This window comes from Eptesicus fuscus, chromosome 19 (genome assembly GCF_027574615.1).
Source record: "Eptesicus fuscus isolate TK198812 chromosome 19, DD_ASM_mEF_20220401, whole genome shotgun sequence".
NCBI lineage: Eukaryota > Metazoa > Chordata > Mammalia > Chiroptera > Vespertilionidae > Eptesicus > Eptesicus fuscus.
The window spans coordinates 8,661,012-8,685,715 of NC_072491.1; the positions used below are offsets into that span (position 1 = coordinate 8,661,012).

General features: G+C 36.4%; 1 protein-coding gene across 1 annotated transcript in view; it reads left to right on the forward strand.

Moving 5' to 3' along the window:
* TMEM67 (transmembrane protein 67) overlaps positions 1 to 23,989 on the forward strand; it is a 45,572-nt gene extending 21,583 nt beyond the window's left edge. Inside the window, exons 10-28 of the mRNA XM_008148544.3 lie at positions 93 to 179; positions 494 to 559; positions 2,253 to 2,409; positions 3,335 to 3,458; positions 5,382 to 5,487; positions 8,623 to 8,679; positions 9,915 to 10,013; positions 11,710 to 11,808; positions 12,057 to 12,143; positions 14,441 to 14,540; positions 14,632 to 14,771; positions 16,363 to 16,503; positions 17,513 to 17,593; positions 18,074 to 18,190; positions 19,592 to 19,708; positions 19,811 to 19,915; positions 20,487 to 20,589; positions 22,931 to 23,073; positions 23,508 to 23,989. Coding sequence (XP_008146766.2) covers positions 93 to 179; positions 494 to 559; positions 2,253 to 2,409; positions 3,335 to 3,458; positions 5,382 to 5,487; positions 8,623 to 8,679; positions 9,915 to 10,013; positions 11,710 to 11,808; positions 12,057 to 12,143; positions 14,441 to 14,540; positions 14,632 to 14,771; positions 16,363 to 16,503; positions 17,513 to 17,593; positions 18,074 to 18,190; positions 19,592 to 19,708; positions 19,811 to 19,915; positions 20,487 to 20,589; positions 22,931 to 23,073; positions 23,508 to 23,588 — 2,010 coding nt within the window. The 3' untranslated portion in view covers positions 23,589 to 23,989. The remainder of the gene's footprint in view (positions 1 to 92; positions 180 to 493; positions 560 to 2,252; positions 2,410 to 3,334; positions 3,459 to 5,381; positions 5,488 to 8,622; positions 8,680 to 9,914; positions 10,014 to 11,709; positions 11,809 to 12,056; positions 12,144 to 14,440; positions 14,541 to 14,631; positions 14,772 to 16,362; positions 16,504 to 17,512; positions 17,594 to 18,073; positions 18,191 to 19,591; positions 19,709 to 19,810; positions 19,916 to 20,486; positions 20,590 to 22,930; positions 23,074 to 23,507) is intronic.
* The last annotated feature ends 715 nt before the right edge of the window (positions 23,990 to 24,704 follow it).

Consider the following 24,704-nt stretch of genomic DNA (forward strand, 5'->3'; position numbering starts at 1 on the left):
GCTGGTCACTTAGCCTTTTATATATATAGATAGAAGATTATATTGCTTTTAGAGTATGTGACGTTATTTTATTCTTATTTTTCTTTAATCAGAATACACAAATGAAGTTTGTTGCTGCTTCCTATGATGTAAGAGGAAATTTTCTCAAGTGGCAAACTTTAGAAGGTGGTGTTTTACAGGTCAGCATGATTCTGGCTGAAGAATTACTTATGGGCCTTATTTTTGCCTGAGGAAAAGATTAGTTTATTGCTTGAATAATGGAGTATCAGTTGCATGCTACAGTTGATTTTTTTGTGTGTGTGTGCTTTAAATTGGAATTTCTTAAAACCACCTTGTTAGGACTTTCCTTTTTTCCTTCTTAACTTTCATACCTTTAATACATTAGATAAATATTATATAAAGTATATATCCATTTTGGGAATTGAGAATTCTTGACTACAATCCAAGAAAACATTTGTGAGAGATATTTATCAGTTGTATTCTTTTGCTGTAGCTTTGTCCAGACACAGAAACAAGATTAAATGCAGCTTATTCTTTTGGAACAACCTATCAACAAGACGTAAGTTTAAGTTTAAACTGCATTAAGCAGTCTGTATTTTATTTTCATTTTCACATTAGCATGATTGGAATAATCTTTGAATGTTTGAAATTGGAAATGTTTTTAATAGTAATGAAGAACTTCACTGATTGACATTTTTTTATTACCGGGGTACAGAAAATCTTAATTTAATTAACATGAAGAGAGTACCTTGTCCTCCACAGAGTTTTATACATCATATAATGTTAGATTTTAATAATGAGTTGTTGATTCGCTTCTGGGCATATAGGTCTTCAAAACAAAGTGTACTTCTGAGAGTTTTGGAATAAAATAGAAGTGTTACTTTATTTTTAGTGACTAATAAAAATGTTACTCACTCCCCCCTCTCACCCTCCCAGTAACAAATAAAATGCTTTTTAAAATCTTTTCCTCCTCCTTCCTTCCCTGACCTTTCTTCTTTTCATAACCCATTTTGAAATTATAATATTGTACAAAGAAATATTATGAACCATTGAACACTCAGTAGTTTACAAAAATCCTTCTTGATTAAATGCATTTACACACACCATAGAACAAAACTGTGATTCCAGTTTTGGTAGAGCCATGATGAGAAATCTATCATAGAAAACAATGGAAGAAAATAAAACATTTTTAATGTGGTTATGTCTGTGTGATAGGATTACACATGCCTTTCTTTTCTTTTTTATATTTTGCAAATTTTCTATCACAAATATGAATTCACTTTTATTATCAGAAATGTCAGATATTATTTCCCCCCCAAAAGAAAAATAAATGTTATGTGTCTACACATAACAGAACAATCAATACTTGTTAAATGCCTGTTGCTGTGTGTTGAGCATTTTATCGTTGTTATCTGACCCATGAAATACCTGTGTGAGATACATATTATCTGTGCTTTACAGAGAAGGAAATGGTGCTCTGTGAGGTTAGGTAATTTACTCAAGGTCTTGCAACAAGTAAATTGTGTAGCTAATGTTCTGTTAAGTTATACAGTTGTGGTTTTTCCATTGAACTTGACTGCCTCTCAAGTACTTCACAGAGTAGTAGAGAAAACAGCTGTGTAGACAAAAATTTGCAAAGAATTAGGGTAAGTGTTGATCTATAGGTATGTGCAAGGTACAGCATTGGCAGTTCCTGAGGGAGTAGAGAAGGGCTTCATACTTGGGCTCGTAGAATGAATATGAGTTTTCTAGGAGAACATAGTGGGGAAGGGACCGTCAGGCAGAAGCAACATTTGCAACGAGAGAGACATAGAGTAGCATAGCATATTTAGGAACAGCAAGTTGAGTTGATTGGTATGAATGGACTATAAACTGGTAGGGAGCAGTGAGAAATGAGCCTGTCTTTGTTAAGGGGAGCCAAAATCACAGACAGCATTGTACATCAGGAAAAAGAATTAGGACCTCATCCCTTTTCACTGCTGTACCTTTAATGTTGAGAATGAAGGCATACCCTCTATAGCTGGGTTGTAGGACAAGAGCCAGGCAGTTCTTTACTGTTGGGTTTTTTTGGCCCTTATTTTTTAAAAAATCATATTTAAAGCTTCATGTTTTGGAAGGTACCAGGAAATGCACATAAACAAGGTAATTTAAAGATACTTTATTTTCTAAAAATTAAAAAAGTCTTTTAAAGATAATAAATATGCTTTGTAATATTCAGTTGGGATGCTTTTATTTTTAATTTTATTTTCCAGTGTGTGATTCCTGTCTCTAAGATCTTAACTGACTTTCCCAGTCCTATATTTTATGATTTATACCTTGAATATACCGATGAAAATCAACATCAATATATTTGGGCTCTGCCTGTGTTAAACCTAAATCTTCAATACAATAAAATATTTGTGAACCAAGGTAAGACATCCATACATACCATTCTTTCTCTGAGCTGTACTCAATAAATAGGTCAACCAACCTGATAATTTAATATGCCATGTATTATAAGAAAGGTCATAGATTCTCTCTTACTTTATGGTAGCTGCTTTTGGGACATAATCATTTCTTTCATTGTTTCCCATATTATAAAATTCTGCTTAGTCAGGTAATTTGCAGGGACAGTTCTTCCAAACTGATGAAAAGTCCAAACAATCAGAAAACATTCAAATGCGGTAGAAAAATCTAGTAGGAATTTCTTACAATAGGTGTGTTTGTGTGTGTGTGTGTGTGTGTGTGTGTGTGTGTTTGCAACAATTTTATCTAAAACAAAATGTATTAACTTTGTGTGTTAGATGTATACAGTAAGCTTCTCCTTGAGAGCCATCTTGAACAACTTTTTTAAAAACATTTTTATTGATTTCAGAGAGAGGGGAGAGGGAGAGAGAGAAACATCAATGATGAGAGAGAAACATTGATCAGCTGCCTCTTGCACGCCCCCCACTGGGGATTGAGCTCGCAGTCTGGGCATGTGTCCTGACCAGGAATCAAACCAGCAATCTCTTGGTTCCTGGGTCAAAGCTCAACCATTGAGCCACACCAGCTGGGCAGATCTGGAACCATTTGACGGTACTTTTTTTTTTTTTTAATATATTTTATTGATTTTTTACAGAGAAGAAGGGAGAGGGATAGAGAGCTAGAAACATCGATGAGAGAGAATCATCGACCAGCTGCCTCCTGTACACCCCCCACCAGGGATGCGCCCGCAGCCAATGTACATGCCCTTGACCGGAATCGAACCCGGGACCCTTCAGTCTGCAGACCGACGCTCTATCCATTGAGCCAAACCGGTTTCGGCTTGACGGTACTTTTTTAATGCCATTTTTCTCTCTCTTTATAATAAAAGACAGTAACTCTGGCAAGTGGATTCTAACTCGGCGCATTTTCTTAGTGGATGTACTAAGTGGACGAGAAAATGACTTGGGAAGTCAGCCAAGATTAATTCGAATTGCTACACGAATATCACTGAGGTAAACGAATGTCTAATGCACTAAATTAGGCTTGAAGTATACCAGTAATTATCAAATGAAAACAATAAGGACAACCGAATTGAAACAACAACATCAGGTGATTGTAGTTATCTGTGCAGTAGATGGGTGAAGGCCAACAGGCGAGGAGCCAGGGGGAGAAGGACAACAGGAGCTTGTGGAGCTTGGTCAGGATCCACGTTCTGTGCGGCCTCCCTGTAGGCCTGCTGGGTGAGAGGGTTGAGAGGTGCAGGGTAGGGTGAGTATTAGTGGGCTGACATGGGTATGTTAGAAAGAGCCTGCCGGGGGATTGCAGTAGGCATAGCTTCATCCCCTTTAATGGCTACTGTTGTAGGTTGGCCCTGGTTAACTATCAGCACCTCCCCCTTTTTTGGCTACTTTAATGATGACCCAATTACTGTACCATGCAGCCCTCATTTCTCTCTTTTCCAGTGTGAGATTACTATCTCTAAGACCTTAACCAACTTTTCCATCCCAGTATTTTATGATGCATACCTAGTAAATATGCTGATGAAAATCAGCACTATCATTTTATGTTAGTCTGGCACTTCAGTATATATTATTTTTTTTACTGCTATTTTATTTTGATTTTCATAGAAATCTTACGAGGTAGACAGTACAGAAACTTTGTCTTGTATCTCGCTGAAATCTAAATATACTGGATTTTTAGTATTCCCTCAACCTGCTAATGTATCCTAGTAAAAATGAAATCAAACCTAGTCAGGCTTGGCTTGATTTTAATAAAACCATGCTATCTTACCTTATAATAGACAAATATGCAAATTGACCGCAACTTCGCTACGCCCAAGCCATGCCCACCAACCACACCCACCAGGAAACCGTTGCAGGGACGTTGGGGTGTGGCGGAGCCCAAGACCGGGAAAGCCTCGGGCAGAGGCTTTCCCGGGCTTGGGCACCAGCAGGGAGCCTGCACGGATCACAGGCAACGACCAGGGGGTCGGCTCCTACGATCCGTAGCAGGGACGCTGGATGCGGCCGAGCCCAAGGCCACCGCCCGGGGCCAAGCCCGGACCCTGAAAGAAGGCAGAAGGCGGTGGCCACAGCCAAGGCCTGGGTCCCCGGTGCCGGCAGAAAACTGGTGCAGGCAGCCAGGTGAATGAAGGTCTATTGCACGAATCTTCGTGCAAACGGGCTACTAGTAAATAAACAAACAAACAAACAAATAAATAAAACCATGCTGGCCCCTGGAGCTTGGCAGTTTCCTTTTTGAGTTTACAAACTGTATATTACTAATGCATTGAATTCAGCAAAATGTGCCCTACCATGTGCCATAAACAGTACTAGAGCTGATACGTTGTTTTGTTAAGAATTCATTGAAAATCAGGATTTATCCGCCTTTCTCTGGGGCTTATGTACCACTTCTTATTTGAATATTTCTCAAAAATGGTTCACAATATTTCAGTGATTTAATTTGTAAATTTCACAGGACCTACATCAAGAAGAGTTTCTAATTTGTCTCAGAGGGTTTATTTATTTTCTTAATTTTAGAGAGGGAGAAAGAGGGAGAGAGAGAGAAACATTGATGTGAGAGACATCAATCAGTTCCCTCCCGTAATGCCCTGACCAGGGATAGAACCTGAAGCCTAGGTACGTGCCCTGACCAGGAATCAAATTCTCAACCTTCTAGTATACAGGACAATACTCCAAACAACTTAGCCACACTGCCAAGGGTTCAGAGGGTTTGTTTTAATATTAAAATTGTAACCACTTAAGATAGCTTGTGTATTGCCATTAGTTTATGTTTAATTTTCCCTAGTCTTTATTAACTGGTTGTTCTGAGATTACCCAAATTGTCCATGTTAAGGTCAAAAGAAACAATAAGTTAAATATATGTTTCAGGGCCTAGATGTACTTATAACAAGAAGTGTATTTTCTTTTAAACAGCATCCACCTTGTACCCAACACAAAAAAAGGAAACATCTACCCTCCCTTAATTACCATTGGCTACAGTGACATTGATGTCAAAGATCCCAACAGCCAGTTTGTGAAGGTGAATTCTTTACTAATCAGTGCCTCTATATGGGATACAGTTTACATTACAGTCAAAGGACAATTAGTCCTTTTCAAGTTTTACATAAACACTGCTCTTTATATAGCCAATTGTTAATTAGTTTTTACTAATGATGGTCAAAGGTGAGTTCTTATGGATCCTGAATACTAAAAAGGCAAGACTAAGTTTTTTGTAGACATTGTCACCACCAGTTGGGCATCCCTATTCAGGATATTGAGGTATGCTGAGATGCAGAGTCCGCTGCTTACTTTCTTTGGCCACCTTGCTTCTATTAAGATTTTGTCTTCTCTTCGCCCTGGCCCACAAAAATCAGCCAATGGATGCATAAATAAGTGGAACAACAAATCGATGTTTCTCTCTCTCAAAATCAAAAAATTAATAAAATAAAATAAAAGATTTTGTCTTTTCCAATTAAGCCAGGAACTCAAACTTTACAGTGGGTAGTCTTGCCCACTTGAAGACACACTTTAACAGGCAGAAAGATATTTAAATGATCAACTTTAGCCCTAGTGCTAAAATGAACTAGAGAATGCAGTTTGGACCTGCAGCCAAGTTGGCTTTTTACTACTTCCCCAACTCAATTAATTAAATTTCACCACAGAACTAAAGGCCTCCCCTGCCTGGCAGGGTCTGGAGATGGGAGAGAGACCATGTGCACCCTGAGGACAGGCTACACCAAAGAGAATGAGCCTGGAAAAGGCTGGGCCATACATGCTCAGTGCCTCCTCTCAACCTCACCAGTAGATAAAGCATTTCTGCTTTGAAGAGGGGTAAGTGAGAGGATAGAGACTCAAACCAGAAGTAATCCTTCTGTGCGTTTTCCTCAGAGAGATTAAGTGGTTATCCCCTTCCCTCTCTAAAAACCTGAAAAATGGGGGGATAAGCACCTCACCTCCAAGACTCACTAATAGCTTTTAATTTCCACTATTTTACTTTTCTGAATTTTAATGTTCTAGTTTCTTCAGCCAGTGCTTTTGGCCTCCCTGTTGTGCTGGTACTTGTACTCAGGTACTATTGGATTTAGGCTTTCATTAAGCAAAAAGAAGGCACATAACATAGCCTTTCTCTAAAAGATTTACATCCTCATTTGTATTACCTAACCCAATGTTAAAATTCATTCTCATTGTCTTGGCTTATATACACTGTAATGAGAGAAGAAAATCCAGAAGCATGCCTAGTAACAAAAGACTGCTTGGTTTAACATTTCCTGGAGTGATTATTCTTGGGTAACCAAGAGTATGAGTATATTTATTTTAACATAAGACCTTTCTGGATCTTTTCTTGTCCAAAATATTCCAAACTAAGTCTTGACAAATTGGGAAATAAGAGAGTTGAGAAAATCAAACTGTACTGACAAAGTCCACCTCAAATTCATTCTAATGGTAGAATATACAGTTCTTTCATCATTTCTTAATTTCTTATGCCAGCTGTTACAAAAATTCTACATTAGTTTTAAGCTTTCAGCTACATCTCTGCTCTCACCAACAGCAAATAACCTTCCCTCATATTTTATGAGGATTGAGACTATTCAGTATGAATTTCCTCAGATTTCCTCTTTAATACTTCAGAATCTGTTTCATTATCCTTCTTGTCTCTTATTCCTGTTTCTAAGGGGGAAAAAAGATCCCTCCTCCTTTCTTCAGCTAATGTACTTTTATTTGTTTACAGACTTTCTCCAGTGTTCTGTTTCACCCCAATCCCTTAATTCAGTCAGCTTCTGTTAGTCCCTTTCCTTTGCTTATACCTTTCAGGTTGCCCCATCTTAAAAGCAAACAAAAATACAAAAAATAATAAAATGCTTCCTTAATTTTGTTAGCTTTTCAGCTTGCTATTGTATATCTTTCCTTGATTTTTCCAGCCATTTACTCTTTCATCATTTGCAAGCCACTATAATAAAAACAACATAAGAACAGGCATGTAGATCAGAGAACCCAGAAATCAACCCAAACCATTATGCTCAATTAATACTTGACAATAGAGGCAAGAGCATACAATAAAGAGTCTCTTCAATAAATTGGACAGGTACCTGCAAAAAAATGAAACTAGACCACCAACTTACACCATACACAAGAATAAACTCAAAATGGATTAAAGACTTAAATGTAAGTCGAGCAACCATAAACATCCTAGAAGAAAATATGGGCAGAAAAATATCAGACATCTCACATAGCAGAATTTTCACCCAATACATTGCCTATGGCAAGAGAAACAAAGGAAAAAATAAACAAATGGGCCATTTTGATTCTTTGAAAAAACTATATCCATGAAGGTCTGCAATGAATTTCACATACAATGGCTTTATTTCTTTACCTTGACACTTACACATTTGACACTGAAATCTTGACCTTCCTCCTGAAACTCCCTGACCACGTTAAGACTTATGTATCTTGCCTCTCCTACCTCTCACAATACCGTTTCTCTTATCTTTTACTGTTCTTCTTTCTCTTCCTGTCTCTTAATGCAGTGGTATCCCTAAGATTCTTGTTCAACCCTTTATTTTTTTTTTAAATATTTTTATTGATTTTTTTACAGAGAGGAAGGGAGAGGGATAGAGAGCTAGAAACATCGAGAGAGAAACATCGACCAGCTTCCTCCTCCACACCCCCCACCGGGGATGTGCCCGCAACCAATGCACATGCCCCTGACCTGAATCGAACCCGGGACCCTTGAGTCCACAGACCGACGCTCTATCCACCGAGCCAAACCGGTTTCGGCCAACCCTTTGTTTAATCTGCCTTCTTAGGTTAGGATTGGTTAGCCAGTAGCTAAATTCTTGATACATAAGTTCTGTCATATTCCTCAGTTACAGAAACCTATAGAAAATGAAATATGATTAGTTTGGATTGACTGCTGTTAATGAACTAACCTAGCTTCTAATGAAAACCTCTTTCCTGAATGTGTGTTCAAAAGGAATATTTAAGCAGCATGAATAGTTCCCCAAAGCATATCCATTTATGTTTAAGTTAGGGTCAACTCTAGTAGTATTGATAGTTCAAAAATATGGCATTTATGGTAAAATCCAGCTACAAATGTATTTTTATACATTTTAACACAGAAGGTAGATTTGTGTTATATAATTTCAGTATGGCTAATTTGCTTTATTTTAAATATCAGGTTTCCTTCTCAGTCGAATATGAAATGAATCAAGAAGAAGCACGTATCCAGACAGATGTGAGTTTATTTTAACCTGTTGAAATATTTACAGTATATTTTTTAAATAAAAAAATTTAGATGGACAGGAAAGTTGTCAAAATAGATTTGAATTATATCCTTCACCCAGCCTCCCCTTAATATTAACATCTTACATAACTCCAGTACAATGATCATAACCAGGAAATCAATATTGATACAATCCTATTAACTAATCTTTGAATTTCACATGTGTTTTTTTTTTTTACTATTCTTTTTTTTAGGATGCAGTCCAGGGTTGCATATTGCTTTTAGCTGTCTTCTCCTTTGATCTGTGACAGTTCTTTCATTGTTCTTTGTCTTTCATGCCTGACCCTACCACTTTTGAATTATTATGGCTCTTAATTGGGCTTATCTGATATCTTCCCATGATTAAATGTAGTTTTAGAACAGATACTACAGTGAATCATATCAGAAAATATTTGATGTCCATATGTCTTATTATTGATGTTAACTTTGATCCTATGACTAAGATGATTATCTGCAGAGTTCTCTACTATATTTTACCATTTGTAACTAATAAATATCTTGGGGAGAGATACTTTGAGATTAGGCAGATATCACACTTATTATTTTGACCTCTAATTTTAGCATCTATTGACAATTCCTGCCTGTAAAAAGTATTACTGTGATATCTGTGTGATGGTGATTTTCTGCTTCCGTCATTTCTCCTGTATTTGTCAATTGAAATGCTATAAAGACGAGCTGTTCTTTTGCCCACATTTTTTTTTTTTATTATTGATTTTTTACAGAGAGGAAGAGAGAGGGATAGAGAGTTAGAAACATCGATGAGAGAGAAACATCGATCAGCTGCCTCTTGCACACCCCCCACTGGGGATGTGCCCGCAACCAAGGTACATGCCCTTGACCGGAATCGAACCTGGGACCTCTCAGTCCGCAGGCTGATGCTCTATCCACTGAGCCAAACTGGTTTCGGCATTGCCCACATTTATTTACTTATTTATTTAAATCAGTAAGGACTAGTGGATACCTATTTATTCTTGTGATTATAGTCCAATCACTATTTTCTTGCTCAAATTGTTCCAGATGTGGCCACTCGGGGGTGTGGGGAGGGGCGGTCCTTCAGTTTGTCTCCTATGTTCTTTGAGCATACCATCCACTACCATTTTTTTAGTACTTTTAGACGTTATAGTGTGCTTTTTGAACACTGATGAGGGAAATTATATAAATTCCTAAATTTTCTTTTCTTTCCTTAGATTGCTTTGGGTGTGTTGGGTGGGCTAGCTGTTTTAACATCTCTTTTGAAGACAGCGGGGTGGAAGAGGCGCATTGGGAGTCCTATGATTGATTTACAGGTACGGTCTCGGGAGATCTGAAGTATATTTTTATCTTTGACTATTGCATGTTCTTCTAATAAGACACAGCTAGTGGATGAGTAAAAAGTTTGCCTGGAGTTTCTCTGGCGTAGCAGCATACCTCCTTCCCCTCCCACATTGCTGCACTCCAGTCTGCATCCCCCTCAGTGCTGCTCTTGCTTCCTCACATCCTCGCCAGCACTTGGTATTTTTCCAGCCTTTCCATTTTTTGCCAATCTGGGGGTATGCCTTACAAGGAGTATATCATTGTTGATTCAATTTTTATTTTTCTGATTACTCTTCATAAGCTTCATGCATCATTTGGGTTTTCCCTTTTGTTTATATCTGTTGCCCGTTTTTCTATTAGACTTCCAATTGTTCTTATTAAAAGGGGTTTGTTTGTTTTTTGTATTTTCTAAATATGAATCTCCTTTTGGTTTTTTATGTTGAAATTTCTTCTCCAAGTGTGACCCATCTGTTATTTATCTATGTGTTCCTGTGTTTAACAGAAACTCTTAATTTTGATTTTGTCACATCTGAAGAGTTTTTCATATTACAATATATTTTGCTTTTAAGATCTTGTTTAAGAAAGCCTTTCCCATCTCAAGTTCAAAAATATTTTCTCCCATGTTTTATTCTTTTAACTTTGCAGTTTTACTTCTCTTTTAAAATAGATTTTGTTTTAATTTTTATCTATCATTTATTGAGTATTTACTATGTGCCAGGCACTTTTTTAAACTTTATATGAATAATTCATTTAATTCTCACAATAGCTGTATGAAGTTGGGTATGACTATTCCCATTTTCCGCAGAGGAAATTTTGGCAGGCATTAAATAAATTTTATACTCATTTAATTTTTATAGCAACTCAGTAATAGGTGGTATTTCCATCTAGCTGATGACGAACATGAAAAAGCAACATGGTAACTTGTTTGTGCTGGGGTATCTTTGCCACTCCAAAGCAAACAGGCCAAGGGACTCAGGGCGGTGGGCTCTGACTCACTATTTGGGATCGTCAGGAAAGGCTTCGCAGAGAAGTGGATTGTAAGCTGGTGTATTTTTATCTGCGTTCCACACGCAGTCACCGGGCCACTGCGCAGGGCCTGGCCCTCTACCAGGTGCTAGGGCAAGAGGTCATGAGCCTCTGCCCTCAGAGCTCACAAGAGTTTACCAGAGAGAATAAGGGAAGAATATTTGATGAAACAGTACCCATTTCATTCCACAAAATGTTTGAGATGAAAGTGTGGGGTGGCAAATCATTAAATGGCCGGCCGGCATTGGCAGATGAAGCTAAAAAGTTAGTTTTGTTCTAGGTTGTGAAGGACCTTATAGGTTAGGAATTTATATTTCAGTGGAGAGTCACTGATGAAGAGTGACAGTCAATCCAATTTACACTCGAGGAAGCTGACTCTGGTGGTAGTGTGGAGGATAGACCGAGGAGAAGGGCTCCAGACTGGGAGAAAATTAGGAAGCGGTTCTGTCGCAGATGGTGAAGGAGGAGGAGGGTTGAATAAAACGGGCTATGGGGAATGGAACCACAGGGTATCTAGGAGTGGCCGCAGTTGGCCTTTCTAACTGGTCCATGCATACATGAAACAAGGCTGCAAGCTTGAGAAACGGGTGCAGAATATGTTATTAAAAGTGGTGGCATAACTGCATTGAGTCTATAACAGCTGTCGTTCTTTTTAAATTGCAGACAGTTATGAAATTCTTGGTATACTATGCTGGTGATCTGACCAATGTATTTGTTATCATCACTGTGGCAACAGGTCTTTATTGGCTTATTTTCTTCAAAGTAAGTGAGTTTCTGAATTTAACCTGAATGCCAATACATGAATAACTGGTAAGTGCTCGTTCTAAAGGAGCTACTTTTATTTGGGAGTATTTCTGATGCGAGCATTGAGACAAGTACTAAACTCAGCCTTCCTTGAGTATGCTGTGTTTATTGAGAGCATTACCGCCTTCCTCTTACGCTTTCTTCGGGTAGAAATTATGCTGAGTAAAAACCTATGCTTATATTTACTGGTGTAATTTTTGTCACAGGCACAGAAGTCGGTCTCAGTTTTTCTACCAACGCCGACTCAGGAAGAACGCTTTGTTACTTTTGTGGGATGTGCTTTTGCTCTGAAGGTACGTTTAAAGCACAGGTTAAAAAACGTAAAAGGCCTGCTAATACACTTGTAAGTCTTTAAAATTAAAGTACAGTGGAACCGTGGTTCTCAAACTTAATTCATTTCAGAAGGCTGTTCAAGGAGCGATTTGATTGAAAACTGAATCTTTTTTCCCATTAGAAATAATGTAAATTAAATTAATCCGTTCCAGTTTCCCAAATAATTCCATGTTTTAACCTTTTTCAGTTGCCTGTGATCAGCATTCCTAATGGCCTCTTAGAAACATCAGCATTCCTAATGGCCTCTTTCTGTTTTAAAATTGTGCTAATCATGAATTTCACCATGCCATGGTCAGTAGCCAGATCAGACATGCAAACGGTTCTATCGTACTTTGCAATTATTTCTTTTTTAAGCTCTATCATTATTCTCACAGCTTTCCTTTTCACTTTGCTGCTATCACTAACCTTCTTAGGACCCATGATGACTTACTGTATGTGTTTAATAATAATAAGCAGCAACCAAAGCAAAAAAAAAATCCACTGAAATATTTACAGCACAATTTCCTGAGATGTTAACAAAGAAAGGTTTAGTGGTAAACAGACTCATACTCGCGCATTCTCGCCTTTGTCACCTGGGAGACGTGTGACTGATCATACAGGTATCAACATGAAAGGGTTGTAGGGTAGAGAACAGAAGTTTAATTCAACAACTGAGAAATTTTTTTGAAAACAACTTGGTCGAGAACCGATTGTTCAAGATGGGAGACACCCGAGAATTGAAGTTTGACTGTACTTTCAAAATCTTTGGAATTTAGTTGGATTTTGAAAGAAAGCATGAATTACTGTTTTACATAGGAAGTCTACTCTTTTAAAAAATGTATTTTCATTGATTTCAGAGAGGAAGGGAGAGGGAGAGAAAGAGATACAAACATCAATGATGAGAGAGAATCATTGATCGGCTGCCTCCTGCACGCCCTCTATTGGGGATTGAGCTCACAACCCAGGCATGTGGCCTTGACGGGAACCCTTTAGTCTGCAGGCCGATGCTCTATCCACTGAGTCAAACTGGCTAGGGCTATACTACTTTGATGGATAATAGCTCATTTTGAAAATCCAGTTTAAATAACTTTTTCTAGGGAGCCATAAATATGTTTGAATTCAATGATTTGTAGCTAATTTGATAAAATAATATTTCATTTTGTGACTTTCTTCTTTAAAATCTGATGATGTCCTCACAACAGGGACAAAATGCCTTCAGGCATGAATTTTGTTTCTGTAAATTGAAAGTAAAAGGTACTGAAATCTTAGAATTTGTTTTCTCTGTCTCCATAGTCCTTTCCTTCTCTTCCCATAGCATCCCTTCTCCTCACAATGTACCTGAAGCTCTTTACATGCCTCTGTGGTAGATCTCACCTCGTTGTATGATGATTAGTAACTGCTTCTCCCACTTATTGTGACCTCCTTGAGGAGAGGAATCACCCCATACTTAGATTTTTATCCTTTGATTAATAATGCATCAACTAGGAAGAATGCCTCATTTTAAACATATTACTTTCTATAAATGAAAAAATATGTGTTTCAGTCACACATTTTTTAAATCAGAAATAGAAAAAAAAAGGACTATGAAAGTATCTTAAAACTTTAATTAGAACAAGCAAATTACAGTGGGAAAATATCTTTACTTATAAAGAAGTCAGATTATCTAGAAAACAAAGTCTCTTTCTGGAAACCTTGGAAAAGAGAGTCAATTATGCAGGGCCCCTATATAGGAGAGGCAGTATATCTCCTTTTTTCATATTCTTATTGCAAACAAAGATGGAAGAAGGGACGACGAAATAATATGTGCATAAAATTTCTGTGAATTAGGTGATTCCATATTATTTTATGAACTTCTAGTGATTTCTGATGGTATTATAACTTTGTCACTTGTGAAAATTGTATGTTCTTATGATTGCAGTATATTTACTTTTAAAGAATTAGTATTGGTGCCCTGGTTGGGGTTGCTAAGTTGTTAAAAGTGTCAACCTGTGTACGGAAGGGTCGTGGGTTTGATTCCCGGACAAGGGCACGTACCTGGGTTGCAGGTTGGATCCCCGGCCCAGTTGCATGTATGGGAAGCAAACCATTGATGTGTCTCTCTCACATTCATCTCTCTCTCCCTTTCCTTCTCTCTCTCCATCTCCCTCTAAAAAATATATATATATCAATGGAAAAAATAATCCTCGGTGAGGACTAACAAAAAAACAAACACAGAGAAAAGAATTAGTGTTGGTTTTATAAGTAGGCTTAATGTGGATGTTTTGTTTGTCATTCTCAGACTCTGCAATTTTTGCATAAGCTCGTATCCCAGGTTACCATTGATATATTCTTTATCGATTGGGAGCGACCTAAAGGAAAGGTTCTTAAAGCTGTTGAAGGTAACAAGTAATCATTTGTGCCAAAATTCTTTGCTCTCCTTGCAGAACAAAGACGAAGTAACCCTTTTACTCATTTTATCTCCCTGACCAGGTGAGGGTGGTGTACGGAGTGCTACCGTTCCCGTAAGCATATGGAGAACATATTTTGTAGCAAATGAATGGAATGAAATTCAGACTGTGAGGAAAATCAATCCACTTTTTCAAGTACTTACTGTCCTCTTCTTTTTGGAGGTATAAACTATTTGACGTAATTGTATGCAACTTATGGGTACCACATAAATGCTAATTTAATTTAATTCCAGCTAAGTTTTCATGTGAGCTGAGGAGTTTCCTAAAGGTTGAAACATTGTTCAAACGATTAAAAAAAGGAGTGGCTTTGCCCTGGCCGGTTTGGCTCAGTGTTTAGAGTGTCAGCCCTCGGACAGAGGGGCTGTGGTTCAGGGCACATGCCTGGGTTACAGGTTCAAACCCCAGCCCCAGTCGGGCCATGAGTGGGAGGCAACCAATTGATGTATCTTCCTCACCTTGGTGTTTCTCTCTGTCCCCTTCCACTCCCTAAAAATCAATGGAAAAAGTATCCTCACTCTTTGGGTGAGAATTAAATTAAAAAAACAACCACACAGAAGTGGCTTTTTAAAAATCATGGTAAAATATAAATAATGTGAAATTTATCATCTTAACCATTTTTAAGTATACAGTTTAATAAGTACATTCACATTGTTGAGCAAACAATTTCTAGAACTCTTCATATTGCAAAACTGAAACTTTTAAACAACTCGCCATTCACTCTCTCCAGCCCCTCAAAACAAGCACTCTGTTTTGTCTCTCTGAATTTGATTGCTCTGGGTAAGGAGTGGCTTTTAAACCATTGGCTTATAGCAGAATCCCCTGGGAAAGCTTTTACTAACTAAATACCTGTGCCTCACCTCATCCCCTAGAGATATGTTAGATTCAGTAGCTCTGAGGTATGCTCAGGTATCTGTATTTTGAAAAAGTCCCTTCGCTCCATGATTCATAGTCTTAGTCCTGTATTAGAACCACTATTAGAAGGTTGAAATTTTCCAACAAGATTTTATTGAACACCTACTATGAACTGTGTTCTATGTTAAGAGCTGAACAAGACACAATGAATGGGTAAATGCCCTTTATAGCTAGTTCATGGATCTGGTTGGAATTATTAAAGGAAGTATTCAATACTGAATATGGGACTGAAATAGGGAAACTATTTATATAGGTAACAGATTTTCTCAGGAATCATTAATCTTATGTCTGTCTGCCTTCCTTCCCTTTGCCTTCTTTCTCTCCTTTCTTCTTTCTTTCCTTTTTAAAGCTAGGAGAATATGTGTCCCTAGGACATATGAACACTATCTCAATTATTTATAGTAGTGTTTTTTAAAGCTTTAAAGGGCATTACATGAGAAAGAAGTTTATATCCAAGTAAGTTTAGAAAACACTGGATTCAATAGTCATGTAGATTTCTTTAACATAAAAAAAATTTTGAATAGTGTCTGGCATATGTTAAAATCTCATGAAATATTGTTTTTTTGTTGGCAGTTTACTGAAGAAATTTTTATTCTTCTGACAAATTTTTGAGCTTTTTCAGTGTAAATGATAATAGGGTTATATTTGGCCTTCGTTCATGTTGAAGAAAATACCAGATGAACTATTTTATGTTAAGTGTTTTGTAATTAAAAATACTGGATAACTGTTTTTATCTAGATTTTCTACTGTTTGTATGTAGGGAGGAATATTTAATTTTTAAACTAGAGAAGTTTCCTTTATTCTTGTCTGTTTAAATTATTTTTTTTCCTTTTCACTACAGGTTGTGGGATTTAAGAACTTAGCATTAATGGATTCATCCTCTAGTCTTTCCAGAGACCCATCCAGCTACATAGCTCCTTATAGTCTCATTTTGAGATATGCAGTGTCTTCCGCTCTCTGGCTAGTGATTGGAATGATACAGGTAATGAGAGATTATACTTTTAAGCAACACTGCCTCTCTATATTTATAACTGTTTACATACTGATTATCCTCAGATATTGACCACATTCTGATAACTGACAATAAGAACAATAATAGCTAATAACTAATTCTTATGTAATGTTATAATCCAGGCACTGTGTGAATTGCGTTGTCCATGTTAACTTTTTACATTTTTATAGTAGCCCTCAGAGATAGGTCTGTTAGTAACCTCATGTTACAGATGAGGTCCCTGAGGCACAGAAAGGTTAAATAGTTGCCTAAAGCGATATCAGGCTGGCAGACAGAAGAAGTTAGGGGCAATCAGGCAGGCAGGTGAGTGGTTGGGAGCCAGCAGTCCTGGATTGTGAGAGGGATCCCAGATTGGAGAAGGTGCAGGCTGGGCTGAGGGACACACACACACACCCCAGTGCACGAATTTCATGCACCGGGCCTCTAGTATTCTGTGATACTTGAATATCCCTGGTTTTTGCATTGGTACATTACATTTGATGCTACAATGTGCCTACTTATTTTATACAATTAGAGCTTGGCAGAGCTGCAGTTGGAACCCAGGCATTCTGATTTCAGAGATACATTCTTATCAATAGTGGGGCTCTGAAGTCTTTCGAAGTCTGAAGCTTTCTAGTCAGCTGATAGACTCCTTGTTTAGTTTATAACTACAGGATGGCTAATTTACCTTTAATATTCTTTTTTCCTCTTAAATATAACTTACTAACAATTACTTAATATCATTAAAACTCACTCAGATTGCCAATACTCCTTGTGAATTTTTCTTTAAAATATTTATGGAAGCTATAAAGAAATCTTCTCAGCCTCAGGTCCCATCTGACAAAAGAATCAGAAATGATGAGGATTTTATCCCATAAGAACCATTAGGGCCACTGTGTTCTTGGTTGGAACTTCGTTTGTCTTAAGATACTACATTGTGACTATAAAAGAAAATTAAATCCTAAAAGTTAATAAGCATGAACTTGGCTTAATGTTTCAGATCGTGTTCTTTGCTGTCTTTTATGAGAGATTTATAGAAGATAAAATTCGACAGTTTGTGGATTTATGCTCTATGAGCAATGTAAGTACTTTCTGACTTTATCTTGCAACTGTTATTTTCCCGTTTTTAAAGGTCATGAATACATTAAGAGAGGCTTTAAAAGTGATTTGGTATAATTGGATTTTTAGTCTAATTTCCACTGGTTGTTAATTCCAGAGATAGTTATAATGAGTTACAAGTTAATATTTTCTGTCTTCATTTTTTCATTTTTATTTGCAGTTTCTTAATTATGAATTCCTTATGCCACCAAATAGTTCAACCAGCTGAGAAAAGTTTTCATATATCAACCTATTGCTTCCTTTCTTAGAAAATATCTTCAGTCTCTTTTCCATCTACTTTTTAAAAATAACCTCACTATCCTTTATTACCTTCTTATCCTCCTCATATATTTTCCAAGAATTCAGCCCTCATTATTTTGAAAGGAAGCAATTTTAAGAAAAGTTAATTTTCACTGCTTTGCAGATGAGTTGCTAATTGTTCCTTATTCTTTTCTTTTTATAGATATCAGTGTTTCTGTTATCCCACAAATGTTTTGGATATTACATTCATGGCAGATCAGTACATGGGCATGCAGATACTAACATGGAAGAAATGAATATGAATCTGAAAAGAGAAGCGGTAGGAATGTACTTTACATCTTTTTAAGTTGAAGGATAGGTTCTCTGTTCTTAATCTAGGATTTATAATAATATATTTTTTAATCCTCATTAATTACTTTGAAAGTTGCTAGGATACCAACTCATTACCCTGAACATTGATAAAGGGAAAGAATTAAATTTCATCCTGCAGTTCCTATATGAAGTGTATTTCAGAGTACCCAAATAATTCATGAGGGCAAGTTCTTCCTTATATAAGACAGTAAAAGGAATTCTAAGTTAAGAAAATCATCATTTTGTAATGATTAATATAGGCTACAATCATCAATGGATGCTAAAACGATTAAATGAAAGTAGAGAGGGAACTTTGTAATCTGGAATCAGGTTCTCATAATCTGAATACACCGGCTCAATCTTACAAGTAAACATTAGGAAAACTGACATTATGTTCTTCCTGTTATGGCACAGTGCGAAGTACATAATCTCACCCATGAAATATTCTTGCCTAAGAATATAATCAAGCCTCTAGATCTAACCACTAGTTTATAGGAAATAGAGGGGATAGAGAGGAAAATTAAATAATATCACAGGAAGCTCTTAGTAAAAGTCAGAATATAAGATGTTTCACAGGACAAAGACCCAGTGTCGCCAACAAATGAAAGACATGAAAATAAAAGAAGGGGTGATGGCGATGGGAGAACTGCTAGATAATAAGATAAATTTAAGAAACAAAGCAATCAAATACAATGTGACTTTGGATCTTGATTCAAACAAATCAACTATAAAAAATTTTGGGGAAAAATCTGGAAGATTTAATGGACTCTATATTAAATTATATTAAGGAAGATTAATCTTAGGTCTAAAAATGGCTTGATGGTTTTTAAAAAAAAATACTCCTTATTAGATGCACTTGAAACTAATACAAAATAATATTGAATGTAAACTGTAATTGAAAAATATATATATTTTTTAAAAGACCTTATTAGAGATACATACAGAAGTATTTACAAGTGAAATGACATGGTATCTGAGGTTTGTTTGTTTTTTTAAAAAAAGAAAAGTTGGAAGGATAGATTAAACAAACCTGGTAAATAAATACCTAAGAGGAAAATACAAGAGGATTTATTGAAAAAGGGACTATACCTGGATCTCTTTTAAAGTAGGACAGAATAAAGGAGATGATAGAGACCTGCAAGGGAGTATGGCAAAATAGAGATCAGTAAAACCTTGAGAGAATGGGAACCTTGGATAATGTTGGAATCTCTTTGTCTCAAATATGGTTTCAGTAAAATTTCAATTGGCATCTGTATTTTGTAATATGTGATACCAACTAAAAGAAAAAGTTGTCTTTTTTTTAAAAAAAAAAAAACACAGGAGAAATTTTCATAATCTTTATCTTGATTTAAATCCATTAACTTTTCAGGAAAACTTGTGTAGCCAGAGAGGTTTGGTACCCAACACAGAGGGTCAGACTTTCCAGATTGCAATTTCTAGCCAGATGAGACAGCACTATGACAGGATTCATGAGACACTAACAAGGGTTTGTATACAATATAATGAAGATATCTTTTTCCAGTATTTTTTATTTAAATACCAAGAATGTTAAGACATTTGCATTTATTCTTGTCTCTTTTCACATTAGAAAAATGGCCCTGCTAGACTATTGAGTTCATCAGCAAGTACTTTTGAGCAGAGTATAAAGGCATATAATACTATGAATAAATTTCTGGGCTCTTTCATCGATCATGTATGTATGTCAGCATTTATACTTAAGCTAGAATCAAAATGCAGTTTAAAAAGTTAACCAAGAATATCAGTTATTTCTTTAGCTAAGCAAGGTGATGGACTTAGGATAGTCCGTCCCCCCCCCTCCCCCCAATTTATTTTTATTTTTATTTTTTGCTGTTAAAATTAATCATGAGGCTTAAGGATATAGATGTAGGTTATGTAAAAGTAAAATGAGATTTTACATGTCTGTTAGCATATTGTCTATATATCAATACTGGAATTTTGTTAGCCAGCTACCAAAATCTTTTATATTATTCATTATAGAAATATGTTTTGCTATGGTCGTATTCCTAAAAAACTTCTTATAAATTAATTGTCAGTATACCTAGCCCTAATTGCTACTAAGGGCATTTAAAAATTAAAATATTCCTAAAAGGAATTTTGTTATAAAGCCCAATGGAATAAATTAAGTCTTTTTGAAGAACAGATTTTCTTTGTGTACTATTATTTGTTTTCTTTTGATTAAAAAAAAATTGGGAAACATTTATTTCAATGCTATTTTTTAAATGACTGTGGCTTTTTTGTATTAGGTTCATAAGGACATGGACTACTTTATAAAAGATAAATTGCTTCTTGAAAAAATTCTTGGAATAGAATTCATGGAACCAATGGAAAAAAGCATCTTTTATAATGGTATCGTTCAACTGCCTTTGCAGAACTTGATTACTATTTTCAAAGTTTGAGAAAAAAAAAGTTGTCGTAGTTATTAATTTTTCTTTGGATTTTATAAATTTATATAAAAAGGAAGAAACAGCGATTTCAGTTAACTTCATGGAATTATAATAGTTTCTCATTTCTATTTTATCATGTCATGTAGCTAGAAACAAATACATAAAACATAAAAACGTAATTATTGCCGAAACCGGTTTGGCTCAATGGATAGAGCGTCGGTCTGCGGACTGAAAGGTCCCAGTTTCGATTCCGGTCAAGGGCATGTACATTGGCTGCGGGCACATCCCTGGTAGGGGGTGTGCAGGAGGCAGCTGGTCGATGATTCTCTCTCATCGATGTTTCTAGCTCTCTATCCCTCTCCCTTCCTCTCTGTAAAAAATCAATAAAATATATTAAAAAAAAAAAAGTAATTATTCTACAAGAAAGCAAAAAAGCTGAATTTCAAAAGCAATGGCGCACATAGAAGAGATAGTAAAACAAATAAAATTCAGATCTTATTGGAATGTCCATTCAGTAGCAAACTTATGAAAGACTTGAATAACATTTGTGACTAATTTTTAACATTTAATTTTCATTTCATTCTCAAATTCTTAAAAATTGCAGATAATCTGTGATGGGAATAGTGACTAAACATGATTTCTTAACATGAAAAAATTAATGTCTGTGCCATTTGTAATGTGACGGATAACCTCCTGTCTGGCTTGGTAAGAATGGCTGTTAATAACCAGTGTCCTGGCCCGGCTGCACTCACCCGTGCCTCACCGAGTGCCACATGTGCCAGTCCTGGACCACACAGACCAGCGGTCTCTCCCTGGAGCAGCCTCTTGGTGGACTAGGAAAGGCCGGCCTGTGAGTGGGGGAGTGGAGAGATGCTGGGATAGATGTCTGCGGCACAGCTTACACTGGAGACAGCAGGGAAAGCAGGAAACCCAACCAGACACAGGGTGAAGCCAGAGAAGCTTGAGCTGGGTCTTAAAAATAAGTTGCTATTGTCAGACAGGAGGGTCAAGGGAAGAGAGGCAAAGACGTGTGCAGAGGGAGATGGGCATTATGCACTGAAGAGCTTTAGGATTGAAGCCTCGTATGAAGTAGACACAGTGAGAGAGTTCTTGGGAGAGAGAGGGCCAAGACCCAACCCCAAGGCTTTGTCTAATACCCTAAGGCCGTGGTCGGCAAACTGCAGCTCGAGAGTCACATGCGGCTCTTTGGCCCCTTGAGTATGGCTCTTCCACAAAATACCACGGCCTGGGCGAGTCTATTTTGAAGAATTGGCATTAGAAGAAGTTTAAGTTTAAAAAATTTGGCTCTCAAAAGAAATTTCAATCGTTGTACTGTTGATATTTGGCTCTGTTGACTAATGAGTTTGCCGACCACTGCCCTAAGGAGTTTTACTCTAGCCTGCAGTTTCCAAAAAGTTTTTTTTAATTTTTGTCCCATAGGAGGTGTGCGGTTGCTCCTTGGAGATTTGAGAAGAAAATATTAAAATGTCTATTTGTATATTTGCAATTTCATCATTTTTAATTTATATTTTTAAAGATGTATAATATATAGTAATAATTAATAAAATATGCCTACTGTGGGGTGCATGCTCAGCACTGTATTCTGATAGAGATACATGTTGAAAACAATTTGGAAACTAAGGTTAAGGACATGAACATGGATGTCATCAAAAAGTCCTAAGCAGATCTGATGTGTAAATTGTGTACACACACACACACACACACACACACACTTTGTAGGGAAATAACATAAGGTCAGGGAACTTTCACAAGCTGAGTAGAGCCCGGTACTAGCCCCCTGGACAAAGACCATTACCAGCACGCCCCATGTCCCTGTGTAAGAGCTCCTAACTGGGTGCCGGGCAGCTCAGTGGTTCTCTGAACCTCCCTGATGCTGTGCGCGGACTCGCATTTGTGCACTTGATGTTTTCTCCTTTTGGTGAAAGGTCTGGAGCTTCCACCAGCATCTAAAAGGGCGTTCACATCTCCAAAAGGAAAAGCTTCCCCTTGTGAAGTGAGGAGAGGTTTCAGGGCAGAACCCGAGAGGACTATTTGAGACACAAATCACAGTCCTTGTTGGTTTTGTTTTGCTTTTTTCACTCCACGATTCTTTAGCCTTTAGTTATATAAACTGAAAGGGATACTCATGACTTGGTCTTTGAAAGGTATTGATGATAAACTTACACTCCTCGCAATTACCAACCCTTGATGAAAATGTTAAAACTGAATTTTATGAGCAGAGTTCCTTAACTGATCTTATTCGGGTTCTAATTTATGTCTTATAAATTGGTTTTTTTAAATAGATGACGGTTATTCATTCAGCAGTGTTCTGTATTATGGAAATGAAGCCACTCTTCTTATTTATGATCTGCTGTTCTTCTGTGTTGTGGACTTGGCTTGCCAAAACTTTATTTTAGCAGCCTTCCTTACATATCTACAACAAGAGGTAAAGTTTTACGTTTTTTCTGGGTTTCTTTTTTAAAAGAAAGTGTTGGAAGTAGATGTGTTTATTTTCATAGCAGAAAATAATGATTTCACTAGGAATTTGTAAAGGTTTAGAATATGATTAACCCTACCCCCAAAATGAATAACATTTCAACCACTGTCATTCTATACTCTGTCAAGTCAATGAAATAACTGGGGTTTTATGGAGGGCATAAGTTACTTGAGCACTTAAATTTTCCATGTCCTAGGTGCCAGATGTGAGCAGTAATTAGAGCCCCATACACCCTCTGTACCAGATGCTAACACAATAAAAAGGCAAGCACTGGAGATCTAGCCCAGGGCCAGTTTAATTTAGATATTATAATTGATTTGCATATTTAGTTTTCTTTATATGTAGATTTTTATAATTCTGAATTGTTTTATTTTCCCTTCCAGGTTTTTAAATTTATTCGTAATATAGTAGGACAGAAGAATTTGGCATCCAAAACATTGGTGGATCAAAGGTTTTTGATTTAATTTATTGAATAGATAACTTAAAAACTCAATATAATCATAGCCCAAAAAGGTCATGATTATCAGGTTAGTTTGCCATATTTTTTAATACAAATTATTATATTTTGTATTTGTTTTTAACCTACAGAAAGATTTATTTTTATAATTTGTGGATACATAATTTGCTCTCAGAGCATATAATAAGATATAATGGAAAATACTGTGTTACCATTATATGTAGTATTTAATTCACCAACTCATAGGTTAGACAGCACTGACAATGGGGCCAAAAAATCCAAATGTTGCTTTCAACGTAACACTTTTTAATGATTATCAAAACAGTCCCCATCATTTGTTTCTAGATTATTTTTAAGCTTGGATTTGCCCGCGTTTTCTCACATTGAAAAAATTATTTGACTTCAAGTTCAAGCCTAGTTTTTAGTTTAGTATTCTGTTTTACATATTTTATGGTTAAATAAATGTTGAAAAACATTTTTAAGTTTACTTAGAAATTTATTTTTTTTACTTAGAAATTTAAAATTGTATATTGCTGACTCAATTTGCCTCCTCTTAATTGCTCACCCTGCTTGGCAGTGGACTAATTGACTATTGGACTAATAAGCATCTCAAGACATGGTACATTACATATTCATTCCATCACGTATCTGTATTATTAGGTCAATATACTCTTTTCTTTTCATGAAATGTCATTTATCTTTATTAAGATATAATGTGTGATATTTTTCCCAATATAGTTTTTTAATACATTTTAAATTACTTAACATTTTAAAAGCACTATCAGAGTTTTGCTCTTCTATGTTTAACGATTGTAAATAACAAATAAACTGTTTGTTTATCATGTTATGTTGACAAGGTGGTTTACGGAAAGCAAACATAGTCTTCATAAGACAGTAGGCTTGTGGGGCTATATTTTTAAATAAGGAAACACTATTGGGATCCAAAATATACTTAATGTAAATTCTGGGTTATGTAGCTAATAATATTTTATTATATGATTTTTTTCATTGAACTTTTTTTTTTTTAATATATATTTTATTGACTTTTTACAGAGGGGAAGGGAGAGGGATAGAGAGTTAGAAACACCGATGAGAGAGAAACATCGATCAGCTGCCTCCTGCA